The 27,635-nt window shown below is 39.7% G+C and overlaps 3 protein-coding genes across 3 annotated transcripts in view; 2 read left to right on the top strand and 1 right to left on the bottom strand.

Moving 5' to 3' along the window:
- The window catches only part of LOC108814888 (triosephosphate isomerase, cytosolic-like), an 82,623-nt gene extending 60,245 nt beyond the window's left edge, over positions 1–22,378 (top strand). Inside the window, exons 2-9 of the mRNA XM_056991402.1 lie at positions 20,447–20,522; positions 20,837–20,960; positions 21,152–21,236; positions 21,320–21,452; positions 21,650–21,744; positions 21,829–21,907; positions 21,989–22,071; positions 22,158–22,378. Of these exons, the coding sequence (XP_056847382.1) occupies positions 20,447–20,522; positions 20,837–20,960; positions 21,152–21,236; positions 21,320–21,452; positions 21,650–21,744; positions 21,829–21,907; positions 21,989–22,071; positions 22,158–22,208 (726 nt within the window). The 3' untranslated portion in view covers positions 22,209–22,378. The remainder of the gene's footprint in view (positions 1–20,446; positions 20,523–20,836; positions 20,961–21,151; positions 21,237–21,319; positions 21,453–21,649; positions 21,745–21,828; positions 21,908–21,988; positions 22,072–22,157) is intronic.
- LOC108841108 (reticulon-like protein B21) lies at positions 8,877–9,486 on the top strand. The gene is made up of 3 exons (XM_018613891.2): positions 8,877–9,004; positions 9,090–9,164; positions 9,264–9,486. The coding sequence occupies exons 1-3, from the start codon at positions 8,913–8,915 to the stop codon at positions 9,373–9,375; spliced, it is 279 nt and encodes a 92-aa protein (XP_018469393.1). The 5' UTR covers positions 8,877–8,912; the 3' UTR covers positions 9,376–9,486.
- LOC108818474 (glucan endo-1,3-beta-glucosidase) lies at positions 10,234–12,775 on the bottom strand. The gene is made up of 2 exons (XM_018591454.2): positions 12,137–12,775; positions 10,234–11,326 (listed from the first exon to the last, which is right to left on the bottom strand). Exons 1-2 carry the CDS (start codon positions 12,593–12,595, stop codon positions 10,436–10,438), a joined length of 1,350 nt encoding a protein of 449 aa, XP_018446956.1. The 5' UTR covers positions 12,596–12,775; the 3' UTR covers positions 10,234–10,435.
- Positions 22,379–27,635: the final 5,257 nt, after the last annotated feature.

Here is a 27,635-nt window from a genome sequence, read left to right as displayed (position 1 = left end):
CTATGCCGGGCAAGAGAAGCACTATGACGCGGAGGTGAAGCGTTTGAACGTGGATGATCTTCCCGAGAAGGATCTCTCTTTGTCTCCTCTCGTGCTCGAGTCGAGGTTCGTCATTCAGGAAATACTGGGAAAAGTCGACAAGTATGGGTCGAACATGGACTTGCTCGACTCTAAGGCTGCCAGGGCTCTTCGCACTCCTCTTAGGGAACCAGGAGATCAATCCGAAGAACCGTCGAAGAGCCTTCTCGAAACCGTCCAATCGCCAGCTCGTCCTGATGCCGTCCTCCCGGATCCAGGAGCCGTCTCGAAGGATTCTTCTGCAGTCGCTGAAGAGACGACCAGGCCAACTCCCGATGAGCCGACCTCCAACACACCGATCAAAACGGTCGATATCTCCGACTCGCCATCACTTGAGACGGCAGACTCTGGCGCGAGTGAAGAATATCCTGAGGAGGACCCTCTCGTGTCGGGATAACTTTTTATGTTTGTTGTAACCTTTCTTCGGCGCTTGTGCCTTTTTAAAAATTATCTCCTTTTTTCGGCTAAGGCCTTTTGTTGTATGAACTATTGCCTCGGGTTTTTATTTTAGACTTTGAATGTTTCATTATATATTTCAGTAAGTCGTTTCCACTTAAAAATATATAAATCGTTTTTCATTCGTCTTTAACCGAGAAAAGGATTCGTTCGGGCGGTCGCTCGCGTTTGCCAGCGAGTTCCCACCTTTTCAGATAGAACAGGGGATCAGAGGCGTTTACTCGTTCGAATCTTCTTTTTTCAACGAAACTTTTACAAGTAGTTGTTTAAGCGATTACAAAGAGAATCTCTAATCGTTCTATTGAATTACCGAGGAAAAGGTTTCGAGACGCACTGCAGTAACCGAGAGAACTATTGGTCGGCCGAACCGTCCCTCTTCGGTTAGACTTGGTCTAAAATTTCCATCAGGTAGCCGGTCAATGCGCGATGCATAGGTGACGCGAGGCTGTTATTCCCTTCGACTGACGTCTGATCAAGACCCAGTCGATTTGACTTGGGCGAGTGCTCGTGCTCCGCTTGAAAAAGGGGCTGGCATCGTTTACTAGAAAGTGACTGTTCGTCATTCTTTTGAAAAAAATTTGGACTTTGTTTTGGTTGGGGCTGGACCCTGTGAAGGGATGCCTACGTACCTCGGATGAGGATCAAGCCTTTTGTAGTTCGTTTGACCGAGTGAAAGTGGTTATAGTAGCGCATTCACTCGGACGAGTAGAAGTGACGGTTAGGTGCATCTACTCGGTTTTTTTTTTTTTTTTTTTTTTTTTTGGCGAACAGTGACCTGTTGGTCATTCGCTCGGAGAAAAAGACGAGGCGTTTCTATTGGTAGAAGAGGCGAAGATGCATCGAGTTCCAGGCTCGTGGGACTGCCTCTCCGCGGGAAGTCTCGAGTCGGTAGACGCCTGGTCGAACGACTCGAGTGATCTTGTAAGGTCCTTCCCAATTGGTCCCTAGCTTGCCAGCGTTGAGCTCCTTTGTGTTGTCGAAAACTTTTCGGAGGACGAGGTCACCGAGCTCGAGTGGGCGTGCTTTTACCTTCTTATTATAGTAGCTCTCGATCTAGTTCTGGTAATTTTGGATCCGAAGAAGCGGCTGGTCACGTTTTTCCTCGAATTCATCAAGGGCATCGAGGAGCATATCTTGATTAAGCTCGACGAACTGCGGCATCTTGGCGCGCCGAAGACTTGTCACGTTAACTTTGGCGGGGGCCATTGCTTCCATCCCGTAAGCAAGAGAGAAAGGGGTGGATTTGGTCGCACCACGAGGAGTTGTTCGGTGCGACCAGAGGACGCCGTCCAGTTCGTCGGCCCAATGGCCTTTCTTGAGGTCGAGTCGTTTCTTGATCCCATCGATGATGATTTTGTTGGAGGATTCCGCCTGTCCGTTTCCTTGCGGGTAACGGGGAGTCGAAGGGCTTAGGCGGATATTCCACTTGCTGCAGAACTCTTTGAAGTTTCCGGACATAAACTGAGAGCCGTTGTCCGTTACGATCTCGTATGGTAAACCATGGCGGCAGATGATGTTCTTCCAGACGAAAGTGCGGACTTCCTTGTCCGTCACCTGGGAAAATGCCTCAGCTTCGATCCACTTAGTGAAATAATCAGTGAGGACCAGGATGAAACGGCGTTGGCGCGAGTTCGGCATTGGTCCGATGATGTCCATCCCCCACCGCATGAACGGATAAGGGGCGGCAGATGTCCGCAACAGCTCGGTGGGACTGTGGATACTCGGAGCGTGACGCTGGCATTTGTCGCACCGACGGGCGTATGCTTCGCAGTCGGTATTCATAGATGGCCAAAAGAATCCCAGGCTTCGAACTTTAAGGGCAAGAGCTTGGCCTCCCGAGTGGTTTCCTCCTGCTCCGTCGTGAGTTTCAGCCATTACTCGTCGCACTTCATCGCCCTGGATGCACTTTAAGAGGACCTTGTTCGCGGTTACTCGGTGAAGTTCGTCGTTCATGATGACGTAGTGGGCGCTGCGTCTCTTCAGGCGTCTCGCTGCCCACTTATCTTTTGGCAGTTCTTCACGTATGAGATAATCTAGGAACTCGGCTCGCCAATCGACTGGGGTGTCGTCATGATCGGGCATCTCAGTGTCAGCCTCATCGGTGGTGGATCGTCTCGTTGTCGCGAAGATTGGAGCGATGGGAAGGCTTTCGTCGGAAGCAGGATCGATGCTCGGTCGATCAATTCGGTGTATGGGTATCGTCCTTCTGACCTGGTCGTGGAGTTTGCTCCCGAGTGCGGCTAAGGCATCGGCGCAAACGTTCCCTCCTCGGGGAACCTTGGTGAGTTCGAAGAAATCGAATTCCCTAGCAAGCCCCTGAACCACCCGGAGATACGCATCCATTCTGTCATTGCGAGCATCATAGTCGCCGCTGAACTGGCTAGCGACGAGCTGTGAGTCGCAATAAGCACTCAAGCGTTTGGCTTTGACGGCTCGGGCGAGACGGAGACCGGTGATCAACGACTCGTACTCTGCTTCGTTGTTAGAGGCCGGAAAGTCGAAACTGAAAGACTGGCGAATGAGTTCTCCCGTCGGCGATTGAAGCTGGACTCCCGCACCGGATCCTTTGCTTGTTGATGATCCATCGACATGAAGAATCCAATTGGGGCTTGGAACGTCGAGGTCTTGTGCAAGATCTGGTGTGAGCTCGACAAGGAAGTCGGCGAGGACCTGAGATTTGGCGGCTGTTCGGCATTTGTACGTAATATCAAGCTCGCTTAGTTCGATTGCCCATTTAGTCAACCGGCCGACTCTGTTGGGATTTTGCAGGACGGTGCGGAGCGGTTGGTCGGTTAACACTTCAATAGAGTGTGATTGGAAGTAGGGTCGTAATTTCCTTGCAGAATCAACGACGGCCAGAGCCAGTTTCTCGAGGGTTGGGTATCTGGTCTCCGGACCGGTCATCCGTCTGCTCGTGTAAAATATCGGACGTTGCTCGCCACGGTCCTCTTTGATTAGGACGCTACTGACAACCGCTGAGGAGACAGCGATATAGAGAGAGAGGACATCTCCTACGTCCGGTTTGGCCAAGACGGGAGGAGTCGTCAAGTACTGCTTGAGTTGAACGAATGCATCCTCGCATTTGTCGTCCCAGATGAACTTCTTGTTCCCTCGGAGGAGATCATAGAAGTGGAGACACTTGTCGGTAGATCGGGAGATAAAGCGATTAAGTGCGGCGATGCGTCCTGTTAGTCTCTGCACCTCACGGCAGTTTCTCGGACTGGGGAGATTTAGGACTGCTGAGATCTGTTTCGGGTTAGCTTCTATTCCTCGTTGCGTGACAATGTAACCAATGAATTCGCCCGAGGAGACGCCAAAGGTGCACTTTGCGGGATTCAACTTCATCCCGTACTTGTTTAGGATTGCGAAGCATTCTTTTAAGTGTGCTAAGTGGTCGTCGGCTCGGAGGGATTTGACGAGCATGTCGTCGATATAGACTTCCATTGTCTTCCTAAGCTGGTCGGCGAACATCCGGTTGACAAGCCGCTGGTAGGTTGCTCCAGCGTTTTTCAACCCGAATGGCATCACCTTATAACAGTAGGTTCCCCGATCAGTGATGAAAGCAGTTTTCTCCCGGTCGTCCGGGTGCATTAGGATCTGGTTGTAGCCCGAGAAAGCATCCATAAACGTCAACATCTCGTTACCGGCCGTCGATTCGACTAGGCGATCGATGCTAGGCAACGGGTAGCTGTCCTTAGGACATGCTTTGTTGAGGTCGGTAAAATCGACGCAGACGCGCCATTTACCGTTTTTCTTTTTAACGACTACCGGGTTGGCTAGCCATTCCGGGTAACGAACTTCGGTGATCGAGCCAGCGCCGAGTAGACGCTCAACTTCTTCTGCGACTGCTTTAGATCGCTCCGGTCCCAACTTTCTTCTCTTCTGTCGGATGGGCTTGAAGTTGGGATCGACATTGAGTTCGTGAGTCGTGATAGCTGGGTCGATTCCTTTCATATCGGACATCGTCCAGGCGAACGAGGACAGGTTCTGCTTAAGGAACTCGAGGATCTTCTGTTGCATCTCGTCTGGTAGAAACGCGCCTACTCGGACAGATTTGCTCGGGTCCGAGTCGTCAACTGGTACTTCCAGAACTTCCTCCTTTTGTGGACAAACTTTGCTCGCGGGAGGAGAGACTGAGTTGACGAGTGACTGGGAGCGCTGAATTTTAACCGTGGCGATTAGGAGATCTCGCGCAGCCTGCTGGTCACCTTTCAGAGTCTTGATCGATCTGTCTGATCCTGGGAACTTAACACACTGATGGTACGTTGATGCGATTGCTCGCATCGAATGTAGCCATGGGGTGCCAAGTATAACGTGGTAAGGAGCTTTGGAGCCGACCACAGAAAACTTGACCGTTCGCGTGACTCCGCATGCATGAACCGAGAGGCAGATCGTGCCTGCGATTACCTCTGACGAGCCGTTGAATCCTGTCAGGGTCCGAGTAGAAGGCTTGACGTCGTTGAGATCGATTCCCATTTTCACGAGAGTTTCGCGAAAGATGATATCGACAGAGCTCCCGGTATCGATAAGAACTTTAGTGACGTCGTACTTGTCGACACCGAGCACGACGAGTAAAGGATCGTTATGAGGAAGGTGCACGCCGAATGTATCGTCAGACGAAAAGGTAATCGGCTGATCGTCTACTTGCTTCTGGGGCCATCGTTGGGAAGTGGTGGCTTGCCTTCGATGGTCCTTGACTGCTCTAACCGAATCACCGCAAGGGGGTGATCCACCCATGATAACATTTATTCGGGGACGAGTCTGTGCGCGCCTTGCACGGAGCGTGTCGCGAAGGTCGTTACTCGTTTCGGCAGTATCCCTCTTCTTGCGGTTGAGGGTTGTCCGCAGATCACCGATCTTCGCGTTGAGTTTGTATCGCAAATCGCAGTTCGGCTTTTCAGCGGGCTGCTGGTGAGAGGACTCTTGCGCTGAAGCTCTCGCGGCTCGATTTGAGTCGATCTGTAGGCGGAGATCGGTGGAGGCCGGTGTTTCTACGGTAGTGGGTCGGAACTTTCGCTCAAGGAGGGATCGAAGATCCGCAGTGTTGTCTAGGGTTTTCGTGTCGTCGTCCTCGTCGGACGAGGATGCGGATTCGTTCTTTCCTTGCGGTTGGGCGCGGATCACTTCGATGCGCTGGCGATTGGTCGGCTGATCGTCATCTGCCGAGTCGTCGTCATCGTCGGTTTCTCGGGCAGCTTTCTCCGTATCCTTCGACTGCTTGTCGTTTTTACGGTTTTTGCCCTGCGATTTTCGCTGAGCCTTCTTGTCTTTGTTCCTGCTCCAGCTGTTTTCTCCTTTTGGCTTGGGTTTTGGCGGCTGGATCTTGTAATCTCCGCTTTCGATCGAGGAGAGGAACTGGGCGTAGAGAGATTTGCACTCGGTCGTGTCGTGTCCCTTGACGTCGTGATACTTGCAATGCTTCGTAAGATCGATGGGCGTTCTAGTCGGTCCCGTCGCCGAGTCGACTTTAGCCACGGTACCAGCACTCGGGGTACTAGGAGACGCATCGGGAGAGTCGGTCTCTCGCTGATAGACATTCCATTTTTTATCGTGCATGACCATGGTTGAAACAGGGGCGTTGTTCTCGTCCACGACGTAGAGGAGACCCCCTTTTTTGCTGCCATTATCACCTGGTGCGTGCTGGCGTGGCTCGGTCCGAGCACCCGCACTCTTGGCTGCAGCAGGTTTGGCGGCGTTCTGCTTTCGAATTATCGCCTTGGTATCTTCTTCCATTCGGATGAAGTTGTGAGATCGGGCGATAGCATCAGGGAGTGAAGTCGTAGGGTTGGAATACAGGTCCTTACGAAACTTCGAGTTGACGAGGAGAGTGTTCATCAAAGCGTCGATAGCGATGTGATCGGGGACGTCGACTCGGGAAACGATCGTCTTGGACTTTTCCATGTAGTCCTTGAGGCTTTGGTCTTTCGTTTGCGCCATATTCCACAGGCTGGAAGCAGTCGCTGCTCGCTTGGTAAACATAATGTAAGTCTTGAGGAATACAGCTGAGAGGTCTCGGAAACTGCGAATCGAGTTCTCGCTGAGTTGTGAGAACCAGATTAGCGCTTGCTCGTTGAGTGTTTCGACGAAGAGCTGACAGTACCCTGCGTCCTTCTCTTCGTCGGAAAGGCGAGCTCTGGCCATAGCTATGTTGAAGGCTGTCAGATGCTCGACAGGGTCGCCACCGGGCTTGTACTCGGGGAGGCGGAGCTTTTCTATTTTGCGGAGATGGACCCTGGTTAGCTCGCTAGCTGAAGGGCGAGCGCGAAGTGGAGGCGATGACGCTGTCGATCTGAGGGGCTGCGCTCGTCGCTTTGGGGATCTGCGAGCTCATTTGTTGAAGGCTGAGTTTGAGCTCGGCGATCTCGCGAATCGTCGTCGGATCTGCTGTCGTCGGAGTAGGGTATACGGCAGGAGGACCGTTAGGGTCAGATTCGTCCACAGCGCGGTCTTCTGCCGGCGTTGGAGGGAAAAGATGCCGGCATACGGGTTGGGAACGGTTTGTCGGTCCAGCAGGAGCGGTGAGGGCAGCTACAAGAGCAGCGAGCTGCTCGTTCGTCGTTTTCTGGACTTCTTCTTGATGCGCGAGACGAGCCATCACGGAGCTCATGAAGTTCGACGAGAGAAAAGGAGGAGGAGGCGGAGGCGTAAGCTCAGTTGCTTCGCCGGAAGTGCCGGGGTTCGAGTCACCAATCGTCATATCGGTCTAAGAAACGTTACTCTGATCGGCCCCACGGTGGGCGCCAATTGTTTGAGGTGAGTTTGGTCAACAGAAAATAGAAGAACTCAAGAGTGGGATGAACAGAGACGTTTTATTAGAGTAGGAATAACGAGGGTACAAGAGTAAGAAAGCCGGCTAGTCGATGCTCGGTGAGCTCTTAGCCGGAGGTACAAGAGAAAGGGCGAGATACAAAGAGAATAAAGGAAACCCTAATCTGGCCGCAAGTCTGTCTGTCTAAGTCGTGATACCTTTTCTTCTTGTCCTCAACTCCTTATATAGTCTCTTAGGTCGGTTAGCTTTGACCTAATCCCTTCTCTTCGTTATGGGCCTTTGGCTTGCGGGCCCAGTTGAGACAACTGTTCGGCCCGAGCCGCTTGGTCGTTACCTTCGGCTGCTCGTCGTCTATCCAAAGTGGTCACGCGCCGAGTCGCGGCTCATCGGGAGCCGGCTTCAAGCTGATCATCCTTTGAGTGATAGTAACGGGCCTTCTGTTCGCTGGGCCTTGTGGGTGGTGACGATCCATCCCCAACAATATTCACCTGAAACCCTAATTCCACGAACCCATCAAAACAATTACGACAGAGAGAGAGAGATTAAAGAGAGGCGTTTTACTTGGGAAGAGCAGGAGCCATCTTGTTAGTAAGCATCCCTCGACAATCATACAATCCGATTGGCGAGGGCTAGGCCTGAAGATGATACCGAATCGATCAACACCGGATCGCATCTCGGCCGTCGCGCCGCCGAGCACCACTTCAAGCAATACGCATACGGAACACGCAACGGGATGACCATCATCGTCTCCAACAAAACCATGATCTGGAATGATTTTTTTTTTAAACCGAAATACATAGAAAAGAGCTTGCCACGTCACTAAGGATTTGCTCCTTCAAACCCTTAATTACGGACTGATCCTTACCAAACTGAGCTTTATTAATATTATTTTATTCCAATTAGTCTAGGATTATGTGCTAAGAGCATCATTAACGCAGATGTTTAAAGGGATGCTTAATGATTTTCTGATTATAAAAAAAAAAGAAAATTGATTAATTAGAAAAATGCGCTGCTTAATTAAGCACCACAGGCAGCGCGTCTTATTGGACACGTGTTGTCCATTCCGTGTCTCTCTCTCATTTTGTCTTTCTCTATGTTCTGTATCTCTCTCTCGACGAAATCGATGATTTCGTTTCTCTCTCGACGAAATCGACTTCCTCGACGCCTCCTCGATGCCGCCGTGATAAATCAAGGATGATATGTCGTCGTCTCTCTCGCTCTCTTCTCGGCCTCCTTGAAGCAATCGGACACCGGCATGATGATTCTCTGTCTCAAATCTCCCGTGTCTTGTACGGTCCGGTGATCAAAAGGGCAACTTCCGTCTACTCGCGGTCCGACCAAGCAAGGTTTTTTTGATCCCGAATCTTAGTGCTCTGTTTCATCATCAGTCATTTTTCTATCAATTCGATAAAAACCTCTGTTTCTACAACTATTTCCAGATACGTATGCAGAGGAAGAAGATAACTCTACTCATCCACAGAGCAAACTGCAGAGCCTGAGTGAGATTCTCGATGGTGTTCAGTGAAACACACAGTTTTCTTTTCTAAATGTCAATAGTATTGAGTTTTATATATAACTGATGGAGTGAAATGAAACAGAGGATCTTGTGATGTGGAGAGATGCATCAAGGTCGACGCTTGTGTTCGGCTTCGGAACATTTCTCATTATCTCTTCTTCATACGCCAATGATCTCAACTTCAGGTTTTGTTTCTCATTAGATTAAGGAAATAAGACATGATGGCTTATGGTTAAGTAGCAGAGTATAATGCGAATAGTATATGTGCAGTTTCATATCAGTGGTAGCTTATATGGGACTTATCTATCTGGGCGTCATGTTCGTATTCAGTGCGGTGATCCGCAGGTAAGTAATACATAGATACCTCTCTCTTTCCTTGTCTCTCTCTGCATGTTTGGGTTTTGAAACTCAAGTCTGAGAGAACATCTATATGTATGGGAGCAGGGGAATAATGGAGGTGGAAGAGGAGAGGCATATAGGTGTTGTTTGTATGTGGAGCTTCATGGATCAAGTTAGACGAGGAAGCATCATCAAAGCAAAGGAGTGCATTCGATAAGTCAATGTTTAAAAAGTCAATGTTTAATTTTTTTTTTTAAACTCCTAAATAAAGATACTTGCATTGAAGGACATTAATTAGAAAGTGCTTAAAAAAATTGCTAAACACCTATTTATTGTTAAAAAATTAGTTAAGCACCCTCAAAATGGTGCTATGGTTAATGATGCTCTAAGGATCTTTAAAATACACCGTTGGAGATGGCCTAAGAATTGTGATGAGGTAAAAAAATAAAAATTGTGATGAGGTATTTTTAATAGAATTCAAAACAAGTTTCACTATTTTTTGGTAACTTCTACATCAAATATGATACGAATAATTAATATCAACAGATTGTTTATATTTTCGACCAACAGATTGCATGTATAGTTGACCAACAAAAGGTTAACAATTATATATTAGCAATGTCAATATCATTGTAGAATGTGATTTTAGCCACTTTTAAAAAGAAAAATGCAATTTGCTAATGTCTAACAATAGTGGACAAACCAACGGTTACTTTATTGGTTAAGAGCCATATGTCTAGTAATTAGCTTAGAGTTTGAAGGTTAGCGCTTAGTTATACCATCATATAAGAGAATGAGAAACGAGAGATCTTTTTGAACCCTAGCTAGTACATAACCATTAACCACGAAAATCTCTTGAGAACCATAGATCAAATAACCCATTTATCTACGAGGGTAATAAGCTCGAGAAAAGGAAGAAAGACGATTTTAGATAATGGTGTCACTCTGTCGCAACAACTGATCATGTTGTAACGTTAATATATATTGCTTTATAGGTTGATGCCTTTATGGGACCATCAAAAACAAACGTATAGATCATAAAGCAGCGAAATCAAAGCCTTTTAACATATATGTCTAAAGCGAATATCATGAGAAGTTCCCTTATTCATTCAAATAAAAGGAAAAAGGAATGAATAAAGAAACCTTAACATTAGAACATCCGAAACTAAACACAAAGCTGATGATGATCTCTCCAATCCATGAAAGTCCCTTAGAACCATTATGTTAGGTCTTTCCAAACAAATGCTACACAGAACAAATCTGTGAAGAAGCGTCGCTTAGAACTTACACGCACCATTACTTGGGTTGCTCGTTACAACGACACCGGTCCCACTGAAATGACACGAACCGTCACTGCGACCGTTTTTCTGGAAATAAGCGTTCATCACAAAAGAAGCATGCATCCTTAAACTGCTAGGGTTAAAACACGAGCCACCGGCTTGGATCGGTTTACAGTCAACGCCTCCCTGACTACAAACCCAATCAATATTCGCTTGCAACTGCGCATTAGTGGCGCCTGACTTTGCCACACACCATTTACCACCAGCAGTACTAGGCCCTGGCAATGCTGGTGCTGGACGTCCACGGCCCCCACCTCGGAGGAGACCAACGTCGTAAACCGGAGAGAAATCAGACCGGAAAAGCCCCCAGTTCCGCTCAGCGGTTGGACCGGGTTTGCCTTCTTCGTTAAACAAACCGAAAATGTAAGTCTCGAACCGTCGTTTAGGCATGAGAGGTGTTCCTTGGCCTTGTGCACGTTTTATAACGTTGAGGTTAAACCAAGCCGCGTTTGCTGGAGAGCACCAAGGTGCATCGCAGGCAGACGGCCAGCCAGTCTCTCCGACGACGATGTTAACATCTCCGTAGCCAAGAGCTTTCATGGCTGAGTAAGTCGAGTCCATGAGAGCATCGTACATATTTGTGTAGATTTTGCGTGTGAACGGGTCACGAACCGCCTTGTACGGTGAACGGAAAATGGCGAAGTTGACGTTTTTAGGGTCGAAACCGAAGTAAGGGTAAGGGTTAACCATGAAAGGAGACTTCGTCTGCCGATGGTAAGCTAAGATTGGAGCCAAAATGCCTTTGTCCCAGACAGGTCTGAATCGACCCCTGCTTGGAGCACCGTGCAGGTCATAGGCTATGATGTTGAGTGAATGTGCGGTTGTAACCTGAAACCAAATAGTATATTAGAAATAATGATTACCTATCGGCTATCAGTATCTAAAAATTTGCAAATAGTAATCATTTTAGTATATTACTTCTCTGTTTTAAGTTACGTATCATTATAAAGTAAAACTTTTCTAATTTGTGATCAGTTTATTTTATAATTTCAATGCAATTTTTTCATCAGTTTATTCGTTTTACCTATAAGAACATCTCCAATGGTATTTTTTATAATTTCCACTCTAAAATGGTGTAATTCTATTATAGAGTTACTCTATTTTAGAGTGAAATATAGAGATTTTTTTTGTGTACCATTGGAGATGCTCTAACTAAACGAAGAAAAACAATAAATACTTTAAAATTTAACAGTCAAATAAATGTAGTTAACTATTTTTTTCCAATTTGCCTAAGAACTAAAAAGTTTAAATGACCCAAATGTAAAATAGAGGAAGTATATGAATTTCCCACTTAGAGCATATATTTACATTTATGATGTAAAGAACGGAGAGTTTTAAGACATGGCAGACATATTACGACATTTTTTTGCTTTTGTCATCATTTTAACATCCATTTGTCCGAATCTATACAGTATACACAACCCTGGACGGTGAGACAGCACGTGGTGGGACAGTCTACCTTGAATTATTATCATTCGCTACGCTAACTCCCAATGAATTTTGATTTCAAAATAACAAACAAATTAGACCTAATATGAAAAATAATAATGATATCGACCTATGATTTAATTTATCAATTAATTACTAACCAAAAACATAGAAAATTTAGAGATTATGAAAAATGGAGAGAAGGCTGACCTTAATATCCCTGACACCAGCACGAACCAAAGCACTATTGAGACTCCTCATAGCCGGTAAAAGCTTAGAGATCATGTTATTATCTCCGGTGAGAAGAATCTCATTTCCGACGGAGATATATTTGATTTTCGTCTGAGGATGAAACGGTAAAATATTAGCCGAAACCCACCGACGAGCTTGCATCCCGTTAGCTAACGCCGGAATATCACCGTTAGGGACGGTAACGACGACGGATATTCCGGTACCGGCGAAGGCACGGAGGATATTGGGATCCACGTTGAAGATCTTGACGCTATCTATCGAAGTCTGAGTCTTGAGGAAGTTTGCAACCTGAGTCGGCGGTGGAAGGTTTCCTAGAGTTCCGTAGTTGACGCCGATGGAGGATATCGCGGCGGGAAAGGTGAGAAATACGGCGACGGAGAAGAGGACAAGAGAGATTAACGGTGGCGCTTTCGCCATGTTTGCTAGTATCGAAATAATGGGAAAACCAATCGTTTGAGAGGGTTAATGCTTATTGAGAAGAAACTATATACTATACAGAAATCAATAGATAAATAGATATGACCGTTTTGTATAGGCGTGTACATCTGGTATGCGTATAAGTGTATATGTATTTTTTGGTGACGAACAGCTGGATATTTTTGGAAAGAAAAATTAATATTGTAGTCTCTCATTTCATGTGCGTCGGCTTGAATTTAGGCCGTTGTAAATAATTGTAAAGTGGATATTCTTTTTTTCGTAAAATAAAAAGGTGGAATTTTATGAAGGGAAAATTCCTTAAAAATACACAGACTGAATTTCTTTTGCTGAAAAAATACACGAACTTTTTTGGCTTCCCAAAAAATACACAAACTAATTTTGATTGTCCAAAAAATACACGAACTTTCGAATTTTGAAGGTTTCACACCTCGATTTTAACGGTGTAAACAGTGACTAACAGAATAGTAAGACGCCGTTAGACGCCGTTAACTCTGACTAAAAAGTTCATGTATTTTTGGATAACCAAAATTAGTTCGTGTATTTTTCGGGAAGTCTAAAAAGTTTGTGTATTTTTTCAGCAAAGAAAATTTAGTATGTGTATTTTTAAGGAATTTTCATATGGAGTTTGGATATTTTAGCCGGATTCAAAAACTTGGATCGAAACTGATCCGAAAATATTCGGTCCAAAACCAAACCGAAAGTTTACAAATATTTGTTGGGTCCAAAATTCATCTACTTGAAAGAATTGAAACCAAAAAGAACTGATCGAATAGACATAGGCCTAATAAAATCGATACGAATAGATTCAATCCGACAAGATCTTTCTGCTAACAATTTTGTTATTATTTTTGCAACATTTTTTAGTTTTGTTTTTGTAACAGAAACATTTTTAATTAATATGAAACTTTCAATGTAAAATTTAGAGTTGTTTGTGAATTTTTATATATATATGATAGATTTCGACTAAATTGGACTCAACAAATATTTGTAAACTTTTGGTTTGGTTTTGGAGAGAATATTTTTGGGTTAGTTATGATTCAAGTTTTTGAATCCGGTTAAAATGTCTAGCCGGATTCAAAAACTTGAATCAGAACTGACCCGGAAATATTCGGTCCAAAACCAAACCGAAAGTTTACAAATATAAAATTTCGGATCTGTATCATGTGATAGAGAATGTGTTTTTTTTCCAGGTCTTTGGATCGGATTTGGGCCGTTTTTTTCCGGATCTGGATCTTTCAGATCGAAAAATTATTAGGTCCAAAACCAAACCGAAAGTTTACAAATATAAAATTTTGGATATGTTTTGGGTCCAGATATTTAGCCTCTGAATAGTATATGAAATACCCAAACTCCATTTGAAAATTCCTTAAAATACACATACTAAATTTCCTTTGCTGAAAAAATACACGAATTTTTTAGGCTTCCCGAAAAATACACGCACTAATTTTGGTTGTCCAAAAAATACATGAACTTTTTAATCAGAGTTAACGGCGTCTAACGGCGTTTTACTATTCTGTTAGTCACTGTTTACACCATTAAAATCGAGGTGTGAAACCTTCAAAATTCAAAAGTTCGTGTATTTTATGGACAATCAAAATTAGTTTGTGTATTTTTTGGGAAGCCAAAAAAGTTCGTGTATTTTTTCAGCAAAAGAAATTCAGTCTGTGTATTTTTAAGGAATTTTCCCTTTTATGAATTATGACCTTAGAATTTTAGAAGTTGACAAAAAAAAAGACCTTAGAATTTTAGTTAATTTTGATAAGTAGAGAGCTTTTTACTGATGATTTATCTTGTTTTTGATGTAATTTTACAAAATATAGATATTGATTATGGTGATTAATATTCTTCTTAATGTAATTAGTAAACGTATGATTAAGTTTAAAATTATTAAATGGAAAAGTAAAAGAAGAAAGATACATCGACGCGGTTTCTGATAGTCACATGGGCACGTGTTTGTGGAATCGTATGAGTTTGAAACACTACCGACCAACGTCTAATAGATTCGACTTCCGATGTATGAAGATTTTGGGGAAGCTAATATTTAAAATCTTTGGCCACTCGTTTTTTTCTTTTTTTTCAACTTATATTTCGTTATAGCCTTTTGGACTAGAGAGGCTTTTCAAAAAAAAAAAAAAAAAAAGCCTTTTGGACTAGAGCAAAGAGTAAAAAAAATGTTTATCTCTCTAGAAATTTTGCTCTTCTTTCTCTCTAAGAACAACCGACAAGATAAACGATTCCGGCCGGCGAAATAGGCTTACACAGCCACTGCCGGTCCGGCTTCTCCGGTTTCTACTTTTTTTCTTTTCTTGTTTAGTTTTTCGGGGGTTTTACCTGCTTCCGGCGGCACACCTTTTTTGGTGGCTGGTCGACTTCAACTCCGGCATTGTACCTACTAGAAGGGGTAAACGGTCGGCTTAAGATTCCGATGACATACGGTGGTATAATCGGCAAAGTTTCTGTTGTTTGGATAATCGGAGTATCCGATTAGAGATTCGGTGGATGGAATGGCTTATCTTCAGGATGAGATCCGGTTCTATCTCGGTGAAGCTCTCCGACGAAGGAAGCCTAGGGAGGAAGAAGATGGATCTGGAGGCTCTGGATGAGATCTTGGACTGTTCCGATGATGCTCTCCACCTATAAAGAGTTCCAGTATCGAAGTTGGACGCGGTGGTTCTGCCTCCGGAGAGATTCGACAAAACAACAGTTGTTTCGTTTTCTCCGACGTTGCCTCGGTCGGTGGGTCACGACTTTGTGAAGTGCGATGCGTGTCTCGATGATGGCGGTGGTTTCAACACGTGGGCATCTAGGCGTCTTCTTGACGCGTGGAAATAGGGCGCCTCTTGGATTTGGAGATTGGGCTTAAAGCCATTGTTTTTTCTCTTTTCAATGCCCTGGGTTGTGGGCTTTAGTTGTATGTGTAGTTTTTGGACTTTTAAATCCCTTAATAAAAAAAAAGACTAGAGCAAAGAGTACAAAATCAGGATTCAAGGCCCAACACGTGATTACATAACATCAAGTCAAATATCTTAATACAACACGTGTAATTACATAACATCAAGTCAAATATCTTAATACAACACGTGTAAGCATTTATAGAGGGTATATTGCTATGTAGGAGTGGGCATTTTAACCTATACACGAAAATCTGAAACGAAACCGACCCGGAAATACCGCAACAAGAACTGACCCGAAAGATTATAAGTATCTATTGAGTCTAAAAATTTTCTACCCGAAAATACCGGATCTGAAAAGAACCGACTCGAATAGACACAGATCTGAAAAGAACCAACCCGAATTGATCTAATATGATAAGAATCGATTTATACCCGAATTAAAAACATGATATCCAAAAATATATATTTTTTGTTCTATTTTCTATATTTATTTTATGATTTAGTTGAAATATTTTTTGTTAACAATCTTTGTTATTATTTTTGTAATATTTTCAAGTAATAAAAAGTTTTAAATGTAAAATTTAGAATTTAAAAATGCTTTATTTTAATTTAATAGTTTATTTTAAGTTATTTTGGAAAAAATTAGATATAAATGACATATTTTATTAAATATGCTGGAATTTACGTATTTCATGTCTTTTTAGATTCTAAATATCCGAACTCTACTCGGATCCGAAAAATTATAGGTATTTTACAAGTATTTTAATTATAGACCCGAATCGATCCGGACCCGAGAAAAACCAACTCGAACCCGGACCAAAAATTTAGAAGTACCAGTTGGATTCAAATATCTAGGATCCGAAAGACATGGACCTAAAAAGACCGAAAACTATATAATACATGTCTAAAAATTAATATATCTTAGACTTTTGTATATACAATATTATATTATCTAAAATGAATAAGTATATAATATATTGGTAAAAGAAAATCCAATTTTGAAGGACGAGTCAGAATTTAGCATAAGTGATATATAGTGTTTTCACATCATTGTATATATGTTTTCATTTGTTTCAAGTCACTAATTCGTGTCAGTCTAGTCATTTTTGACCTTTTACAGGTCTCGAGTTGGTAGAAGAGAGAAGAGAAGATGCATGAAGAAAAGATGTCCTTTTGGAGTAATCCTACGGAGAACACTCAAGTAGAACAGTCCCGAGACTGTTCTCTCTCAAGCGGAACAAGCAGACGGAGTGATCCGGAGATTGTTCCCGACGAATATGGAAACTCCTATTTCGGGAATTAAAACCTTGTTGCCCTAATCTTTTTTCTTTTGATTGGCGTCTCCATATAATATGCCATCTATCATTTTATTATTTTCTTACGTTAGTTTTTACAAGAGAACACTGAATTTGCGATCTGCAACTTGTAAGGGAGAAGAATTCATCCTCTCATAGAGAAGATCATCTGAACCCTATTGTTTCAGTGAAGTGTTCTGAAAGGGAAGTTGAATCGCGCAGAGCAGTCCTATGATCGATCTATCGGAGAGCAGTCCGATCAGCAGAGATGAGTAAGGACTGTGGACCTCAATGGAGCCGTCCTCTCACGACCATTTTGTGCGATATCCTGCATCCGCTCTTGGTAAACCCTAAACACTCTTGAACTCCACCATAAAAGTTAGCCTGTTCTATATCTAGTCCGTTCTCTATGAGTAGAGCCTGTGACAAAAAGCTCACGCTGATCTTAATTGAACATAAGGAGTTTTGTCTCGAAAGTGTTGCCTTTTCAGGTTGAGATGTAGAGTAAGGAGCCGATCTTCGAACATCGATCATGGGGTTCTCAGTAAGTGTGTGTGGTCCTAATCTACAGCTTGTATGGTTCAGAGATTTGTGGTAAGAGTATAGTTGCTGAGAATAAACGAGTTTCCACGCTTTCAAACCTTTCTCCCTATTCTTGGTATTTGACTTGTTCGAAGACAAACAAGGATCTAAGTCTGGGAGAATTAATATATGGTACTTTTCACATCATTGTATATATGTTTTCATTTGTTTCAAGTCACTAATTCGTGTCAGTCTAGTCCTTTTTGACCTTTTACAGGTCTGGAGTTGGTAGAAGAGAGAAGAGAAGATGCATGAAGAAAAGATGTCCTTTTGGAGCAATCCTGCGGAGAACACTCAAGTAGAACAGTCCCAAGACTGTTCTCTCTCAAGTGGAACAAGCAGACGGAGTGATCCGGAGATTGTTCCCAACGAATATGGAAACTCCTATTTCGGAAATTAAAGCCATGTTGTCCTAATCTCTTTTCTTCTGATTGGCGCCTCCATATAAAACATCATCTATCATTTTATTATTTCTTACGCTAGTTTTTACAAGAGAACACTGAATTTGCAATCTGCAACTTATAAGGGAGAAGAATCCATCCTCTCATAGAGAAGATCATCTGAACCGTATTGTTTTTTACTCTGTTCTTATGCAATTTTATTCATGATTTATGTCTTTGATTCTCTGCATCATGATCGAGTAGTAGCCTTGCTCGCCTAGGGTTTTTAGGGTGTTGAGACATGAGCTAAACATAGATACATAACTGTTCTTCATTCATACTGTTCTTACTGCTTTCCTTAAACTGATCACTTGATGTTAGATCTAAAGTTCATCACCTAATTAACCGCTTAGGAGATATAGCTTGACATGTATTGAATGAGCTTAATATCCCTAATCAGCGAAAGTAGATATTAGGATAGTAAGTGAACTGATCGGACCTGTTCTCTAAGACTTGCAATCATCCTCATCCCAACGACAGTTAGGAGGTGAGATCGATTTGCAAAGCGATCACTGCCACGACAGTGGAGTGTTCCAGCTGAGTGATCCGAATTCTAGAAAGCACTTCATCGCGCTTGAATAATTGTTTGGCTCTAATTCAACACCCAATGAAATATCTTAGGCTAGCTCCTTGTTAAATTGAATCAACCTCGTGTTTTTACTTGTTAACTATTGTCTCTTTCAAAACCAAATTATTATCTTCTTCTTAGCTTGATTTCGGAATTCATAGAACTAGAGTGTAGACTGGTCTTTTGGATTTGAATCTCAAATACTACAATTGCAATTGTTAACTTGGTAGTAGCAAGGATTCATTTTTAGTGTATCAATAAGTTAAATATAAAATCATTTTAAACATGTTTTTTTCATGAATATATTAATTTTTTTAATAACTAAATACAAATACAATAAGATAAGTATATAATAAGAAGTGATAAATACATGTGATGGTTTTAAACTGTTGATTAATTATAACTTACAAATTATAAAATTATTGTATTTGAAATATTTATATAAATATTAAAGCATATTATTAACATTGAAGTATATACTATTAATGATCTAAAACAAATATCGTATATAAAACTGAAAACAAACATCTGCGCGGTTGTGTGGATAAAGATTTAGTTATTTTGTTACAGTAAATATTATATTTGTTATTTAATTTTTTACATTAAATACATTTTATAATAAACAAAAGTCAAATGACTAACTTTATTAAATAAAATATTGAAAAGTTCAACAATGCATTAAAAGAGAAAAACCAATAGAGAAGAGACATTTTCCTCATCTTCCTCACGTGATCTATCCGAGGTAATGAAACATGAAATTTGGCAGAGAAGAGGCAATAATTATACTAAGACTGTATTTATATTAGTAAGTTACTGTATTAGTAAAACAATCTTTTTGCTCTGGCTTTTTCTCACTTAACGTTAACCTAGATCTAACCCACAGCTTCTCATTTGTATAGGTGTTTCCCTCAATTATTTTTTCTAAGAACATCTTCAAAATAAACTCTATAATTTCAAATATAGAGTTTTTGCTCTCTTAAAACAAAATTTTGAACTTCAAATCTAGAGTTTTGAAGAGTAAAACTTCAAATTTATAGTTTCACAACTCAAAATTTGAAAACAAATATAATCAAATTAATCAAATTGAAAGTAAATCAAAATTCATAAATAATAAAACGGTTCACATATTTTTTGAACCAGAAAATCAAATACTATAACCGAATTGAAATCAAAAACCAAAAAAGAAACAATTATAATCGAACCAAAAAGTGAAAACTCATGCTAAACATATTAGTAAACAAAAAATTGGAATAATAAATTGTTAACAAAAAATAATGCCGCGTTTTGAAAAATAGATCAAAAATTGTGTGAAAAATCTTAAAATTAAATAACACTTAACTGTTAATGGGCCTGATTTTGTTATTGACACATTTTAGTGGGCTAGAACTTTATCATAGAAGCACTAACCACGCCGTCTTTACCCCACCAACCAAACCGTGGGCTACACGTCCATAACAATGTCCTCATCCCTTGTAATTTACGTTATTACCCTCATATTTCCATCGTTTTCTCAGCGAATATTCTTCTATACCAAGAAAAGATCGTCATTTTCTAAATTAAATATTACGAACATTTTATTATTTATTTATCTGTTTATATATTAGTGCCCCCTGCGAGATACAACGGCCACTGAACACAGACACACACTCTCTCGATCTATCTAACTATCTTCAATCATCGTCGTCTCTGTGACTACTAAAGCGTTTGTTTCTCGTGATCACCGTTGAGAAAGATGGGTAGAAAGTTCTTCGTCGGAGGCAACTGAAAATGCGTAAGCCATCTTCTTCTTCTCCCTAATCTTCGTCGTAGTTATGGTTAGATCGGAGAATCTCACTTTTGTGTTCAAGGTTTTGGTTCACTTTTTGCCACGATTGAGTTTGAAATTTCAGATCCATGTGTGTGATCTGATTCCGATGGTTGAGATTTGTGGATTCGATGCTGGATCATAGTTTGGAATAGAATGCTTCAGAAGATGATCTTTGATTGAATCTTGTTGGATGAAGTAGTTTATACATGCTGTGATTGATGCTCTGGATTTTGAATGAATGTAGAACGGAACTGGTGAGGAGGTGAAGAAGATTGTGAACACTCTTAACGAAGCTCAAGTACCTTCACAGGATGTCGTTGGTATGTGCTGCATCTCAGTTACTTTGATGGAAAGTATTGGTTTATCTTGTTATTTTGCATGTTTAGGGCTATATAATAACTGCTACAAGTGTTTCTGAATTGCTTTTGTTCTGAAAAGAACGTATTTTTTGTTGGTAGATTATGTACTTGTTTCTTTCTGCAATGATGATCAAGTCTATTAAGGAGTTATTTTTAGTCGAGTTTTATTTTTCATCTACATTCGTATACTCATATGATTTGGTGTTATGCAATGTTATATAGCATTAACCATCCACGTTGTTGGTAGTAACTTGCTTCAAATTCTTCAAATGTAGAGGTTGTGGTTAGCCTTCCATACGTGTTTCTTCCTCTTGTTAAGAGCACATTGAGGTCTGACTTCCATGTTGCGGCACAAAATTGCTGGGTGAAGAAAGGAGGTGCCTTCACTGGTGAAGTGAGGTAAGATCCTCTAGCCACTGATGTCTATCTACTTCAAACTGTTTTTTAATTACTTATGGTTTTATCTAGTAAATATGATTTGGTTTTTGAAGTTTGGTTAGATTGTTTTAAAAACAAATTAATTTTACTCTTCTTTTTCTTGTTTCATATTATACCATGCCTCTTATGCCTTTTGAAACTTGTGTTTGCAGTGCGGAGATGCTTGTGAACTTGGACATCCCATGGGTTATCCTTGGTCACTCTGAAAGGAGGGCACTCCTCAATGAATCAAACGAGGTTGGTGACCTTTCGTTCATGTCTCTACCATTTAGATTTGAGAGCTATGATTTTGGTATTTGACCTCAATCCTACATCTGTAGTTTGTCGGAGACAAGGTGGCCTATGCACTTGCTCAAGGTTTGAAAGTGATTGCATGTGTTGGTGAGACTCTTGAGCAGCGAGAGGCTGGGTCGACCATGGATGTTGTGGCTGCCCAGACTAAAGCTATTGCTGGTACGTATATTGTCACACTTTTATCGCTTTTTTGATTTTTTAGTTTGTTCTACTTGACACTGTGTTCTTGTTATGATGATACTAGTTCTCGCTCTAAATGCATATAGCTGCTTTAGTAAGGCAGTATACATGGTGACTTTATTTTTTTCCATACACTGCATTTACTATACTTTATCTCTTTTTGTTGGCAATGGCAGATCGCGTGTCCAACTGGTCAAATGTTGTCATAGCCTATGAGCCAGTGTGGGCCATTGGAACCGGAAAGGTCGCTAGCCCAGCTCAAGCTCAGGAAGTAAGTTATATTATCTATGTGTGTGATCAGTGAAGTGTTATTGCTTGTTGTCATGACTTGATATGAATACCAATACTCTCTCAGGTACATGATGAGCTGAGGAAATGGCTTGAAAAGAACGTGAGTGATGATGTTGCTGCTACAACCCGCATCATTTATGGAGGTAAATAGTACTTTGATTTGATGCAAGTGGCCTCACACAGTTTCTTTGATACTTAGCTTGGTTATGCAAATAAATTATCAGGATCCGTGAATGGTGGTAACTGCAAGGAGCTAGGTGGTCAGGCCGATGTGGATGGTTTCTTGGTTGGTGGTGCTTCCCTTAAGGTAAATATATTTTGTTTGTCTTGTTTTGTTTCAATCAAGACCATTACCTAATGTGTTATCGTCTTCTTTCATTTTTGCTTTTGCAGCCTGAGTTTATCGACATCATTAAGGCTGCGGAGGTGAAGAAAAGTGCTTAATGAGTTCACTAAGCAATCTCGAAACCTTTTGTTTATCCAGTCTAAACTCTGATAGAAAAATGAATAAGTTGGTGCAAGTATTATGTGTTACTCTTTGCTTGCTTCGTTGTATGTTGTCAACTGACAATCTCTCCCTTTTAATCTTCCCGAGTGGAGTTGTTTTCGGTCTACTTAACGGGCTTTGTGTTTTCATGATTTTTTGTAAAGGCTTGTTATCTTATTAAAAGAAAAGAAAAGAAAAAACAACCCAGCCTAGACAGTGTCTTTGGGCTTCAAGCCCAAGCCCAGAACTAATGTATTAAAGCTCAAATCACAAATGTGACCAACTTTTTCTATTCTGTATAACATTTGTTTCATCGATACAAGATCAACGCATATTTGTAATTAGGGCTAGATATAATGATGTCATTTGTTCCACTTACATATAGCTTGGCAAAAAATCCTAATTCTAAGAATCGAACCTGGTCCAAAAAATAGTACCGAATCTAAATCAAAAATAACTAAAATATCCGAACGGATTTAAAATTTTGATATTTAAAGAATCCGAACCCGAACCAAAATGAGTATTTTGGGTATCTGGATGTATTCAAATAGCTTTATATGCCTAAATATATTAATTATTTTTAGATTAATGTATATTAAAAACATCCAAAATATATAGGATATATACAAATAATAAAAATATTTAAAATATCTATTGATTCTCAATCCAAATACTCAAATTAAATAAATTTATGTTTAGGTTAGATATTTTGACATTTGTTATTCATATATTATTTTGTTTATAGATTTTGAGAAATTTAAAGTATATAATAAGTTTAAAATAATTTAAATTAATTTAAATAGGTTATCTCTACCGGAACCGAATCTGTAAAGATCGAACCGAATCCAAACCAAAAATTTAGAAATACCTGAATGAAGCTAAAATCTTTGACCCCAAGCAGTGCAGATCAAGCAGATTAAGCGGATCAAGCAGGAGAAGTGCAGATCAAGCAGACCAAGCAGGAGAAGTGCAGATCAAGAGGATCAAACAGAAGAGTTACAGAACATGCAGGAGAAATGCGAAACAATTAGAACAAACACTTATTATAATTTTAAATGAAAAAAATCCAAAAAAGTAGATTAAATGTTTAAAAGATTATAATAAAATATATCAAAGTATATAATATATAAATATATTACATAAATAACAAAAAATATTACACTAAATCCATAATGTCACAATTTTAAAATAAAAATTTAATGATATATCTCTTCCATTATTGTTTATATTTCAATTATATTACTATATATTTTCATAATACATATCATAATTAAATATATAAATGAAATATACATCACTCTTCATAAGTATACATATTTAAATTATATTATTATATATTTGCGTGATACAAAATACGCATCTCTTACATTAATATACATATTTAAACTATATTACTATAGATATACACAATATATTGAAATATGTATTATATTAAAATGATTATTTTAAAAAGTAAAAATTATATGACAAAAAATAATAAATAGAGAATGGTAATTTTGTATTGTTAAAGTTGTAAATAAAATAAAGTAAAATTATTATATTCATAAAACTAAATAAATATATTTTAAAGTTATGTATTTTAACAAAGTTATTATTGACCAAAAAAAAAAAGCAGATCAACACCACCAAATGTTAGCGGATGAGATCTGCTGCTTTTTTCACAAAAGGACAAAAATATTGAACTGCATGCAGATCTCCCACTTGAACTGTTTTTATAAACAGAAAATGATGAATGGTGAATGCAGTGCGGGACAACTGCATGTGGCGGGAGAACCGCACTTGTCCCGCTGCTCCATTCGGACACTGTGACTTAGCTATAAACGGGTTTGTAACAATCAGGATCTGAAAGGACTGCGATCCTTGCAGTTGTAGGCTTTGTGTCGGGATCAAAACTTTAAATAGATTCATAGTAAAAGAAAAAGTTACAAACGGGACTGCGTTTTGTTTCCCAACTCAACCCCACGTTTCTGGAGATTCTCATTAATAGTTTAATAGTATATTCAATTTTCCGTCGTGTCACTTTTGGAAAATGTACCTTTCAAGAATGATATGGGTTGAAATTCTTTCTTTTTTTTTGGCTAAAATGTAAGTTGAAATTTGTGTTCTGAGTGTTATATTTGTTTTGGACTTATTTGCGTAATGAGCAAACAAAGGGAGGTTTGAAAATGTCGTCCCTCTTTTCCTGATGGCATATTTTGGGTTCATATCTGAGGTAAGGGTTTGTGGTTTTATGTTCATAAAAGGTTTGTGGTTTTTAAAATTTGTTAATTTGACGATGAAGTCATTCAATATATATAAATACTAGAATGGAGCAAACACATAATATGTGTTTCACTAGGCAGGGGACGTCGTTTAGACATTTTATTTTCCAATTGATGAGAGATTGTACCTATAAACTTCCTTTTTCATACTATTTCTTTAGAGCATGAGTTCCTATTCTAATTCAAATAGAATGTATTGAACCTATAATCTTTTTTATTTTTTTTCTTTTGATTCAATACTTAGTCTTTTTTTTTAAATGTAGAAAGAATACATAAAGAGACTCAGATTACACTTTCAAATTGAATCAAGAAAAAACTGACTTTTGCGACTTTTGAAATAAAACATGTTGTCGTTATGTTCATGATCATCTTTTGTTTAGGCTATGGAAGCGAATAACGAGTTCGCAGCGACCATAGAGAAGCGTTTGAAGGACGTTCTTCGATCAGATGAATTGTACGAGATCAAGAAAGTTGTTCGAAAACTGAAGGTCAGTTTGAAGATGGCACATGATCGAGTTATTTAGGCTATGGAAGCGAACAACGAGTTTACAGCGACTTTGGAGAAGCGTTTGAAGGATGTTCTTCGATCAGATGAACTGTACGAGATCAAGAAAGTCGTTCGAGAACTGAAGGTCAGTTTGAAGATGGCACATGATCAAGTTATTTATCGGCAAAGACATTTTGTTTCATTAAAAATGCATAATAATGTGTTTTACTAGTCCATTTTCACCACCAAAATTGAGTCTATAATCTTTGCTGTCAAATTCTTATATTAAAGTACTACCAATTTTGTAAACAAGCAAGTTGAGTCCAAAAACATAGTTGTAAGAGAAAACAAATTTAATGACCATGTGACCTTTTAAATAAAGAGAAATTCAATCATTGTATTTTGGGGGAGTCTTGCAATCCAAATTGTAGGTGTTGTGAATACCTTGACCAACCAGTTTGAATATGTTCTATATGCTCAAACTTATACAATGCCAGTAAAACCGTTTAACAAATAGTAATAACAAAAAACAATAACTATGCTAATAGCATATTTCATATGTTCCAATAATCATATGAAAACAAACGTTTTTTCTGAGTATAAGCTAGAATTGGAGTTCTATGAAAGGTAAGATTCTGGTATACGACGAGGGAATATATTTTTTCATTAATTTACTAGACTTAATTAATTAACAGAAGCAATGTTTCAGATGAAACGTGTCGGTTATGAGTCAAACATATGCTTCGATTAAAAGTCACGATTGAGTTAACGTATGTGTTAATTAAAGGCGCCACTTGGGTCAATATATAAATCGATCAAATGTTATACGAGAAAGAAAGATAACTAAGAATCAATTAGATCCAATCTTCTTCTATGCCATAACAAATTTCTGAAGGAAAACTCGGAGTATATATAGTTTGCTAGGGTCTTTGTACGGGTGTATTGTATGAAGACCATCGAAAGTTGTATCCTCTAGATAGACGTCCACGAACTACATACATCATTGTAGGAGCAAAATTATGTTTTAGGAGATTGCTCAAGCAAGTCTCTATCAAACTACAATTATTAAACTGTGAAAGGAAGAAAGGTAATCATCAAGTTAATTATGTATAAAGATTAATAAATCTTGTAATTATTTATAAGAGTTTATAAATATATAAATTATTTATAAGAATATATAAATTATCTATAATTATAACTTGTGTGAAGTAAGTAAACATATTTGATTTTCATCTGTACTTTGGTATAATAATCTAATACAAAATCTTTTTGTTCTTTTCACAGAAGAAAAACAGATGGATCAATCTACTTCAATTGTAAAAAGTCACATAAGCTTTTTATATTTCGAGGAATAGATTTCAATAGATGGCAGAAATAGTGGAAAAGTAAGCTTCCTTCATATAAAAATATGAAAGTGTGGGGTTGTCTCCTAAAGATTCAAGTACATAACCAAGTGCTTGTAGCTTGGTGGTAAAGGAGGTACAGCTGTACTGTCCGCCATCCGGGTTCGAGCCTTGGCCACAACGGATTTAACATCCCTTCTGTTGGGGTGCTGGACCCCTTTCGGAAGATAGTTGGGAATGTAGCTGTCCAGATACCAGAGTTATTAAAAAAAAAGATTCAAGTACATTCTCCAAAAAGAACTGGTACGGACCGAAAACAGTTGACTGCGTTAACATTGGTTATGCAGAAAACAGTGGTGCACACAAATATTTGTTCATAAATCTGAGAATGTTGAGGTACATGCAAATACAAGTATTGAATAAAATGAGACCAGATTTGGTACTCATTGAGTCGATTAAGTCAAGATTTCGAGTAATCCAAATAGAGAACATTTGAATGCTTTAGTTAGAGGATTAAGATACCTAAAGCATACAACTAATTATGATTTGTATTTCACGAAATTTCTTCCTGTTTTAGAAGGATATAGTGATGCAAATTAGATTTCAGAAAGCACAGACAGTAAATCTACAAGTGGTTATGTGTTTACACTTGATACTGATGTTGTGTCTTGCAAATCATCTAAACAAACATGTACTGCATGTTCTACAATGGAACCAGAGTTTATCGCGCGGAAGAAACTGAATGGCTTAGAAATTTTATTGAAAATATTCCTCTATATTCATTATGCATTCATTGTAATAGTAATACTACATGTTCTACAATGGAATCAGAGTCTATGGTGCGGAAGAAACTGAATGGCTTAGAAATTTTATTGAAGATATTCCTCTGTCTCCACTATATATGGATTCATCGTAATAGTATGACTGTTTTAAATAGAGGTAAAAATAAAATCTATAATGGCAAGTCAAGACATATAGTATAAAACGTAGACATGCATCAATACAACAATTGCTTTCCAATGGGGTGATAACATTGGATTACATTAGATCAAAGGAAAACTTGGCTGATCATTTGACTAAAGGCCTGCCTAAAAAACAAGTTGTAAGCCAACATAGTGAATCACCACTTGATGGAAACCTAACCTAGCAACATTGGAGATCCCATGTTCTAGGTTCAATATGCATACTAGTTGAGGAAGACTCAAGAAGTTTTACACATTTATCATTCTATGTAATAATAAATTGTATCCATTAATGATCAGGGGTTGAATAATTTATTCTTTATAATGTTAG

The sequence above is a fragment of the Raphanus sativus genome, chromosome 7 (assembly GCF_000801105.2).
Source record: "Raphanus sativus cultivar WK10039 chromosome 7, ASM80110v3, whole genome shotgun sequence".
In the NCBI taxonomy this organism is placed as follows: Eukaryota; Viridiplantae; Streptophyta; class Magnoliopsida; order Brassicales; family Brassicaceae; genus Raphanus; species Raphanus sativus.
This window is presented reverse-complemented; position numbering and strand designations above follow the sequence as displayed.